General features: G+C 29.4%; 1 protein-coding gene across 2 annotated transcripts; it reads right to left on the bottom strand.

The window, feature by feature from the left end:
- Positions 1-595: 595 nt before the first annotated feature.
- LOC111286266 (transcription factor bHLH130-like) lies at positions 596-4,264 on the bottom strand. Of its 2 annotated transcripts, none has more exons than XM_022876150.2 (7): positions 3,949-4,264; positions 2,749-3,826; positions 1,954-2,279; positions 1,692-1,865; positions 1,226-1,291; positions 1,079-1,147; positions 596-946 (listed from the first exon to the last, which is right to left on the bottom strand). In XM_022876150.2, exons 2-7 carry the CDS (start codon positions 3,359-3,361, stop codon positions 893-895), a joined length of 1,302 nt encoding a protein of 433 aa, XP_022731885.2. In that variant the 5' UTR covers positions 3,362-3,826; positions 3,949-4,264; the 3' UTR covers positions 596-892. The 2 variants fall into 2 exon arrangements, with proteins under 2 accessions (XP_022731885.2, XP_022731884.2); XM_022876149.2 differs by having other exon boundaries at positions 1,954-2,285; positions 3,949-4,164.
- Between the last annotated feature and the right edge of the window lie 5,993 nt (positions 4,265-10,257).

The raw sequence follows: 10,257 nt of genomic DNA, 5'->3' as shown, positions 1-10,257 counted from the left end.
CTAAACTAATTTGAATAAATATTAGTCATGAATCAGAGCCAATTCGCGTCACTAATTCTTCCACCAGAGTTAATGTCAAGCAAGAAAATGGTAGGCCGGCGCCCCATGTGTTTTTCCCTCCAGCTAGTTAAGGCGTCGGCTACTTTTGGAAGCCCTCTTTACTCGAAAGAGGTTTCACATCAAAATAGGAAAGTATGCGGTGGAGCAAATGCCACAAAATCAATATCAATATGACTAGCACTACGTATCAATCTCTCAAATTAGACGAAAGCGATTAGAAGCGAGTGATCCATCCATTTGATCATGAAAAATGAAAAAATCATTTAATTGACTCCTTTAAAAAATTAATTGAAATCGATGGGATATATTATAAAAATAAAAAATTAATGAATTAAGTTATTTTATTTAATTAATTATTATCAAAATCGAATTAATGAAATTAATTTAATAAAATTCAGTTTATTTGACTTATCCTTACCTTACTTTACCCCTGAAAAGTTACCTTATTCTCACGAATATTTTCTTCCTTTCTTTCACATAAATTATTTGTGTTGGAAAATAAAAAAAAAAAAAAAGAAAATAGACTCACGGTAAATGATTAAAGCAGCAATTATATATAAAAATCCTACATAATTAATCATTAGCATAAGAATCAGTCAATCACTTGTTACTATACAGCTGGATCGATTTTTATTATAGCATATGAATGCGCTATGATTTAAGTGACCGCTTTTGGCAGCCTTTTTCTTCCCCACATCAAACCCGGATAATAAATGTCTTACAATTTTTCTTGTTAACATAGCAGCTTCCATCTGTTTTTTTGCAAATTCTAATGCTTGTCCTATACATGATAATCAAGTCACAACAACCAGACCTGTTTATTTATTAGTTATTATTGCTGCTGCTTGTTGGCGCACGAACAGTTTGCACGGTTCTCCGACAGTGTCTGAAAATATTGAAACAAGGAAATTAGGAAAACAAGATGAATGAATCTAAAGGCAAAAAGGGTTTTTGACAAAATAAAAGAACTACAATTTTGGGTTGTTGGGTTTTCATTCAAGAGGTCACTACAACATACCTTGACCTCTTTTTGGAGTTCTTTGATATAATCAACAGCCAAATCTAGCATGTCGGCAGTGCTTGTTTGCTGCAAAAATTGAAAGAAAACGTGGGTTTTCCAATGATTTCATATTCCAGGACGCAATTCCAAATCAAGAATTTGTACCTTATCCATGTTTGGAACAAGGTCTTGTAGCTTCCTCATGCGTTCGCTTATTTTGGTTCTTCTCACCTGAATAGATACGAACTTAAGGGGTTTAAAGATCATAAGGTTTCCTACTTTCAGCAACACAGTCGTTAATTTGCATGTAATGACAAACTATATATATATATATATATATATATCTGAACATAGTAAAATTTTTTGCCAAGGAACCTACAGCTTAATTATGTTAGTTCATTTAACTATCTTTGAGAAATGACATATAAACTTTGGGTTCAAATCTGAATCCTTGCAATTCCTTATCCTATTCTCATTCTCAGGTCTTTGCGGAAAAAAAAAAAAAACCAAACTCTTGTGCCAAGGATTAAGTTCTGTCTTTTACTCAGAGTGGAGGCTAGGAGGGGCGTCAGTTGCTTGTCTAACGAATGCGATACATGGGAAAAGAAAAGATGTCTAAGATAAATATTACCCTCTCAGCAATGCTTCTAGGGTGAGTGGCACAACCTCTCTTGGCCCGGATCTTACAAGGTACTGAATCCTGATACTGCAAGAACTTGTCAATGGCAGACATATCTGGTGAACTCTTTGGTAAACTCAAGTGATGAGCCAAAAGTGGAGGCGGATGGTTTCCGGCATCTATGTTCTGTTACAGTTGACAACAAAAAATGACCATTAGCTCAGAACATCAATGATATAAGAAATGCCACATTGTATTAAATGAATGGTACTACCTGAGTTTCTACTCCATCAAACTCTAAGCCAGAAAGTGATCCATCGTCTTCGCTGAGTCCTTTTACGCCTGACATGTTATCTGAAATCATCGTGGAGTTGTCCCAAGAAGTAACTGGAAACCTTGAGGAATAATTTTTATGACGATTTTCACCAAATCCAACATTTTCTGAGCTATTTTTTGGACCCACGTTTTCGTTCCCCAGCTCGGCAATTGGACTCATCAGCCCAGAAGGAGGTGGCCTGCTTGCAGAAGGAAATGCTGCTTCTTTGTTACTGCTAATATTAACGCTTCCATAATCTCCCATTCCTCTCATCACACCATAGCCTGTAACTTTATAAGACGTCAGTGTCATTCCCAGCTTTTACAAGTAAGAAATATCTCCCTAAATTCCGAAGGCTATTGGCAAAAAAAAAAAAAAAAAAAAAAAACCACTGATCACAAAATTATGATAGAAGATTAGAAGGTAATCAACCTAATCCATGGTGTCAAATCAGAAATATTTAACTTGGTAATCATATTAACCACATCCTCAAAAAGAGCAAAGAAAATGGTGGTTGAATCTCTTTGATTTTTAGTATTGAATATTGATTTACTCATAGCTGCTTCATTTCATTGGTCCAGTACAAACTCAGTCAAATTGTTTACAAAAGCGCCAATTACGAGCTCATGTCATTAAAAGAAACTTTTTCGCTAATTCTTTCTTTTTTTTAAATGAAATTCCAGTGGTCATTGGAAGGCAACAGAGAGAAAGAAAAACCAAAATATTTTAAAAAGAAGATCTGTATGTGCTTACTATTTTCAATGTTTATATTGGAGAATAACCCTGCAGGGGAACTGCTGTGCCGAATAAGATTGGTATTATTGCCACTGCTCATTTTCATTTGGGTTGGTCGCGCCATCCCCGTTGAATTTGGAATCCTGTAATCCATAGTTGAACCCGATTGCTGATTTGACAAATGCCGTTGAGGTTGGCTTTGATAAAAATTCTGTGAAGCAGAGGAATAGTTCCCCCGCTGCTGCTGTTGTTGTTGCTGCATAACCCCTGTTTGATTATTCATTGGTGTCATAATCTGCGTTCGCTGCTCAATTTTTACAGCTGTTTCTCTAACAGGTGAATTATGCGTTACGGGGCAAAGATTCTGGTTTGAAATGTTCTCTGTATTACCACCACCGCCGCCACCAGCATCCCCACTACCTGACAAAAATCGTGCGATAATTCGTTCTGTTTCGGGACTTGTTGGCCGGTTTAGAAACTCTTGGCAGAAATCTCTGTCCAAGATGTTTGAAAAATACGAACTAGGTGCAGATTGGTACCTCATCAAGCCAGAGTTCATCTGTTTTTGATGGTTTTGAGGTTGATGATAATCCAGAAGATGGTGATGGTGATGTTGAAGATCTGACTCCATTTCCCTTTTCAATTCTCCTTCAGAAAATACCCGAGACTCGAAGGATTCAAAACCCAAATTAAGTAATTTTTTGTCAGGTTTTCAATCAGATCAAGATTGAATATCAAAAGCCTAGGACCCACTATTTTCTCAGAACCAAAGTCTCTGTTTGTTTCCCAAGAAAGTAACTCCAGAAAAAAATTTCCTTAGAAAGCTTCATCTAATTTAACTAAGTGATCACCCAGAATATCAGCTAATTTACATGGATCTCTTAAGAACCTCAAAGTTGAATCCAAAGAATTTGCTTGCCTTAAAACTCAAGTAATATCACTGCTCAACTATCAAAGCAGCTCCAAAAGCAGAGGAAAACAGAGAAAAAACAGAGAACCAGAAAAGAGATTCCACCACAGGTCTTCACCACAAACAGCCCTTAAAAATCAAATCTGAAAGAAACCCAATTTCTATTCTTGAAACCAGTGCACTAAGCTGAAGAAGATAACATTAATGAGAAAAGAAAAAAAAAAAAGTGAGCCACTCAATGAAAGGAATATCCTGGATCAGAACAGTACAAAAACAGAACAAGAACAAAAATATAATCACCACCCTACCTCTCTGTCTCTCCACTTTCTATCAACGCTTTTTTCTCTTGACATGTGTTTCAGGGCTGACAGAGATAGTGCCGTTGTTGATGCAAGCTAATGAAGGGAGAGAGAGACAATTTCTTTCCAAGTTTTGTAGGCTCAGCCAATGGGAAGTAACAGTGGCCAGAAATGTAGTTCCTCAGATTTAGCATGTTTCATTTATCTAATTTTGTTGACAGTAATGCCCTTTCTTTTTGTTTATTGTTAAAAGGGAGCTTTAATTTAAAGACGAACAATTTTTGGGCTGATCGTTTCAAACTCATTTGATTGGGGGGGTAACCCCAACAAAGAGGAACTTAGATGAGTCCTATTTTTAGAAGAAAGTCATGATTTTTCTGAATGTGAATACCCCACAAATAAAATTGACTTATTATCCTTGTTGGACCACAATTTCACATTTTTGCATTTGAATGGAATGTGAAAGCATTTAGGAAATATTAAGCTTGAACTTCATTTCATTTAGAGAATGGTTGAGAGAGGAAAAACATAAAAAATATTTTTTTTAGGTAATGGTCAAGTAATTAAAGAACAATTGATACCCATGATCTCAAGTTCAACATCATTTTGCTTCTATGTATAGTAATATAATTAAAAAGAAAAGAAAACTCCTTTGATTTGAACATCTTTTTTTTTTCTATGTTTTTCGTGTTTCATAGTGGTTGAACTCTGTTTTTTAAATAAAAAGAACCTTTTTTTTTTTTTTAATAAAAAGAACTATTTTAATATATGATTGGAAATCTATTACTGGAGTTCAGACCACTTGCTTAAGTATATATACAATTTTACATCTTATCTCTCTAGTCAACCATTCTACTTAATTCTCTTCCTATTCTGGAAAATGCAGCATTTTTGTCTCCATTATTTTTTTAATATTTAAGATGGTGAGAAATTTAATTTTGATCAATAAAACTAACAGTTCAACAATGGATCAAAAGGTTACAAGTTGTTGGCCCAAATATTTTGTTACAATCTATTATTTATCTCTCTGGATATGGTAAAAATATTGGCTAAATTTTATGCATTGTATTTAAGAATAAGTTTACTTGTCTTAAATTGGTAGGTTTTATTCTATAAATTATCCAATGAAATTTTACCACATCATAAGAAAAATAAGAACAAAAGTATAGGATGAAATGACCTTATTCAAATTGGAGTTTAATTCAATTAGTACATATAATTGCATTTAAAAAATAGTATCTAAAAGGTTTGGGATTTAAACCATAACACATACAATCTCTTTTTCTATTCTTAGATTTCAATCTCCTTTGATAAAAAAAAAAAAATGATCTTACTCTTTATGTCTACCCCTTGTTCTTCCTTATAATATTTGATCAATTAGACATGCAGGTTAGAATTTTATCCAATGACAAAAAAGGAGAAAACTATTGACCATGAGATTGAAACAATGCAACCGATTTGTTTAGTCCTAAAGAAATGAAGTGCAATCAGTTGATATACACTTGAAGACATTTTCTGTTACAATATTAGGCTTACGATTAAAAAATCAGCTCAAATCCTCTTTCTTACAAATTATAAGAGACTTACATGTGTGGATAATTTCGTCATTTAAGATATTACCATCAAATAATTAAATGATAGCTTTAATGGTTAATATACTTTTTTATTAGCAATTCACGTTTTTAGGATCTACAATCAATGACGAATCTCATAAATGTGAACAATGATGAAACCTTCAACAATGAGAAGTTGAGATTACAATTTCAAGATCTCGAAGTTTAAATTTTGAAGTGAAAAAAAAGGTGACTTCATGAAGTTACTTCTTATTATGTAAGTCAATATTAAATTGATTCCCATATGTAAAATAAATAAGAAATACACTTCTAAATTCATAATTAACAACATGCAGTTTACCCATTTTCCTTTTTATACTTAGAAGGTGCATAGGTAACGAGGATATGTGAACCTTAGATCTCAATCCATTAAGCCGAACAGATTTTTTTTTTTTTTTTTGTGGAGATGCAAAATTTTGTTTTATAATCCCATGAACGAATTAGCTACCTTGAAAATAAATGTAGAACAGTTGTTCCGCTGTTTTACCTTTGGACGTGGGGAGCACTTTTGAAATAAAATTTTAAATGCATCGAATTTATATAAAAAAAATTTCCTTAAAATTGTTATAAGGAAGGAATTAGCTCAGTAAACTCGAGCAAAATTTGAAGATATTCTAATCATGGTAAAAAAAAAGTAAGAATTATATTAAAAAGTAATAAAGTAAAAATAACAAAGAATTAAAACCAAACTCCCGTTGAGCTCTCCTCTTATGGGTGAAGTTATTAATGCCATTTAAAATATTTTAAAACAAAGGCGCAAGGTATTAACTATTATAACAATTATATTATACCAATGATTCTTTTTTTTCAACCATTACTCTTGCTTTGCAGCTATACTTTTTCATCTATATTTTTTTTCATCAAATCTAAAAAATTTAACTACACTTCACCCACCATAATAAAGGAAAAAAAAACAATGTAGGCGTTTCCCTTCATTGCCTAACCCTACAGATAATCAGGCCATATGCAGAGATATATTTTTTAATAATAAAAAAATTATTGTCCTAAATATTTGAGTCTGATATCCAACATAGCATTGGTTGTATTTTTTTGGAGAATAGAAAATAGAAGTAAACAGAATTAAATGGGAGTGGAGTTCATTGTTGTTAAACTTGTTTATGCAAACAAGAAGTATGTGGAGCAAAGCGATTTAAATATTTATGTTTTTGGATCTCATTGAGCTAGCATTGGATTCTGAACCATTTGAGATTCCTTGTTCTTTTACCACAATCAAGTTAATCAAGAACTTATCAAAACAAAACAAAAAAAAAAAAAAAAAAAGAAGTTAGTCAGGCACTCAAATTTTTGGGGTGATCAAGGGCAAATATGACATTTCATCTGCTTGTAAACAAAAATACAAATAAATAAAAAAATTTCTTCCTTCACGTTTGAAGAAAAAAGACAAAAATCTTTAAACAATTTTTTGATGAAATTGACGCACAATTCTTTTAAAAAAATAATTGGATTTATTTTTCACACGATGCTTTTTAAAATTAGACATGATAATTAGTGCATTCTTAGCATAAAAAATATTAATAATTCGTATATTTATATAATTTTTTTAAAAAATTACATATTATATTTTATTTTAATATAAAAATATAAAATATATTTTTTTAATTTTTCAAAATTATATATAATTATATTAAAATTTTAAATCGTGTGACATTTATATTTTTTTCATATCATATTATTGTACTGTATTTTAAATTATTAAATTTATTTAAAATAAATAGGAGTAATTTCTTTTGCTCTTCAATGAGGGACCATTTGGAGCCACGCGGCCATATATAGATTAAAGAGAGGGACTAAGAATTAATTTAATGAGATCTAGACATACTATCCCTTAAATAATTATTTAAGAAAAAGGATAGTTTTGTTATTTAAAAACCTTTGATTAAGGGAGAAATAGTATTATTGTTTGTTTTTTGTTGTGCCTTGCTTTGAATCAAGTTTTTGCGTTCTTGGATGGCAATCCCATAAACAACAATTTTGGCAAAACTTAAAATTAAAGGCAAGATAGGGATGACACTCACTACTTTTGATTGCAATATAAATTACTATAAACAAATAAGCTATGCTTTAGATCACAACTTATATATTTAATTAGATTTGATTAGATATATCTTCATAAAGTGTCATCTTTATACCATAACTTATTCCTAATCAGGACGCCGTCATATACTTGGTTTCATATTCATTTATACAACTTAGATTCAGCTATTTCTTAAAAAAATGATGGGAAAAAAACAAAAATATCATCAACTTTAGTATGAGATTTCACACACGAATTATAAGCAGTTAAACTAGTTTAATTTTGTATCCATTCAATCTATTGCAATCAATTCCTATCACCATATAAAAATATGGTTTGTGTTCAAATACTTTAATTGTGAAGCAAAAGTCAAATAATATTTGATATTGTTATCAATAATTCTGTGATTTGTTAATAAAATGTTAAACATTCAGTTTTATTAATCAAAATTTAATCTTTGATCATTTTAATTATAAAAAAATTAATATTGTAAAATCCATTAACGATTTTGTAATATTGCTGATAGTTCATTATAGATAAAATGATGGTTACTAAGTGCATTTTAAAGAACATCATATAAAATTGAAACATACATAATGGAGAAAGGAGCTTTTGGGAATTTGAAGAGATCAACCTAAAAGATAGAAGATCTACCCCTTTTATAAAAGTTATTATAGAATTAGTATCTTCAACATCATTGCGATTGTTGTTACTTTTCTAATAAAAGAACATTTATAGTATAAAAGAAAATTTTGAAAATGTAAAGCTTAATTTAGTTGTTATATAAATATTTTAAAAAAACAATATTCCAAAGGTGTGAAACTCAAATATCAACATTTATAATTTTTTTTAATTTTTAGATTACAACTTCTTTTATTAAAAAATAAAAGAAAAGTTCTAATCAAAACCTAATGAGATAGGTATTTAATTCTAGCAACATGCTTTCTTAGCTTAATTACCAATCTTCCTCATTGTGACTCCATTGTTTAATTTGTTCAATTGTCAAAGTCCAAAAGAAATTAATGGTGGTGATATTATTATTATTTTAATTTTGTTTGTAAACTATTAGAATCTCTAAAAGTGATTGAAACTCCATTTTGTTTTGTTTTAGATCTTGTTTAATGTGATTCAAGTCACTAAATGACAAACCTCATTGAGTGGAGAGAAAGCAGTATATAATATTTTTGTAGATTTGCAGATAATGTTGCATTATCAAAGGAGCATTGTCCAAATGATGTGAAGAGAAAGACATTTTTTATTTTATTTTATTTCTCATTAATTCATTTCGTGCCATGTGACAAAATTTAGGGCCCGCCATTAGCAAAAATCATTTCATTTGCATTCATTTGAAAATTTCAACCCTAACCCAAGGGAAAAAAAATGAGAAATGATTAGAACGACGTCGTTTTCATGGTGCATCACACACGGCACTTTGTAAAAAGTGTTCTCATCTATCACGGAAAGTTCCAAAATTCAATCACTTGGAATCCATGTGGGATAGGCAACTCAGTGGGGGGCATAAAATTGTTATGTACTGATATGAGATTAGAGAAATGTAAATATGATTAGCTAGCTACTGAGTAGGGATCCACTTAATAAAAGAAGTAATCTTAATTCACAAAGTAATGACTATTTTCATCCCTAAAAAGAATTGGAATAATTAATATTTAAATAAACTCAAATTTTATAAAAAAAAAAAAGCAAAAATAAGTTTTCGAGCTTTATTGTATAAAATTAAAGTTAAAAATTTTTATTTCACTGAAATATATTTATAATAATATATGAAGATATGTGAATAACGTTAAAATTGTCAGAATTATTAAAATAACATTTCTTAAGTATTTTTCATAAAATTCATTTAAATTAATTCACGTAAATATTTATTATAGATTACATCAGTTAACCAAAAAATTTAATAGAATATAAATATTTAAAGTTTTCATTTTAATGAAATAAAAATTTATAACTTTAATTTATACAATAAAAGATTGATAACTTATTTTTAGTTTTTAAAAAAAATTGAGAGCTTATTTAAATATTATTCAAAAGAATTTCATTTTATATAATTTTTTCTTTTGCAAATAAAGTTGAACAAAATCTAGACAAATTGAATATTGTAATGTTGGCAACTAATATTCCAAAACTATTTTGTTTCATTATGTCTTAAAATCATGCTACTTAATTTTATCTCTCTCGCGTAATGTTTTTCTTATTTTATTTTTTATATACATAATTTTATACTATAAATAAAAAACAACTTTCTTTGACTATATAAATATTACCTAACTTATTGTAAAATCTAAACTCGAAATCTTAACAGTAAAATTTTTAGTTTTAATCAATAAGGTCTTTTTTTTTAAAATTTTATGATAAAACAATTTTTATTTTAAAATTAAAATTTAAAAAATAAAAAATTTTAATTATTTAATAATTGAATGTAATATTTGAGTATGACAACATTTTTCTTTATGGTTCTTGAAGTTTACATATTTAAATTTATAAAAATTATATACTCCTTTCATTCCAAATTATAAGTAATTCATAGATTTTCACAAAATTAAAAAATATTTTAGTATATTTAATTATTAAAATTAATTTATCATGATTTTTAATGTCATAAATAAAAAATTAATGAAAAATACTTTTAAAATATGAAATATAAGAATTTTA

The sequence above is a fragment of the Durio zibethinus genome, chromosome 6, assembly GCF_047325235.1.
Source record: "Durio zibethinus cultivar Kanyao isolate XHJ-2024 chromosome 6, ASM4732523v1, whole genome shotgun sequence".
Taxonomy (NCBI): Eukaryota; Viridiplantae; Streptophyta; class Magnoliopsida; order Malvales; family Malvaceae; genus Durio; species Durio zibethinus.
Note: the sequence above shows the minus strand (reverse complement) of the source record. Positions and strands in the feature narration are given on the sequence as shown.

Excerpts from the sequence above, each read along its gene's own strand:
- LOC111286266 (XM_022876149.2), bottom strand. The coding sequence starts at position 3,361 with ATGGAGTCAGATCTTCAACATCACCATCACCATCTTCTGGATTATCAT. Across the intron at positions 2,286-2,748 it reads CAATATAAACATTGAAAATA|TTACAGGCTATGGTGTGATG; the intron begins GTAAGCACATAC and ends CGTCTTATAAAG. Across the intron at positions 947-1,078 it reads AACTCCAAAAAGAGGTCAAG|ACACTGTCGGAGAACCGTGC; the intron begins GTATGTTGTAGT and ends CAATATTTTCAG.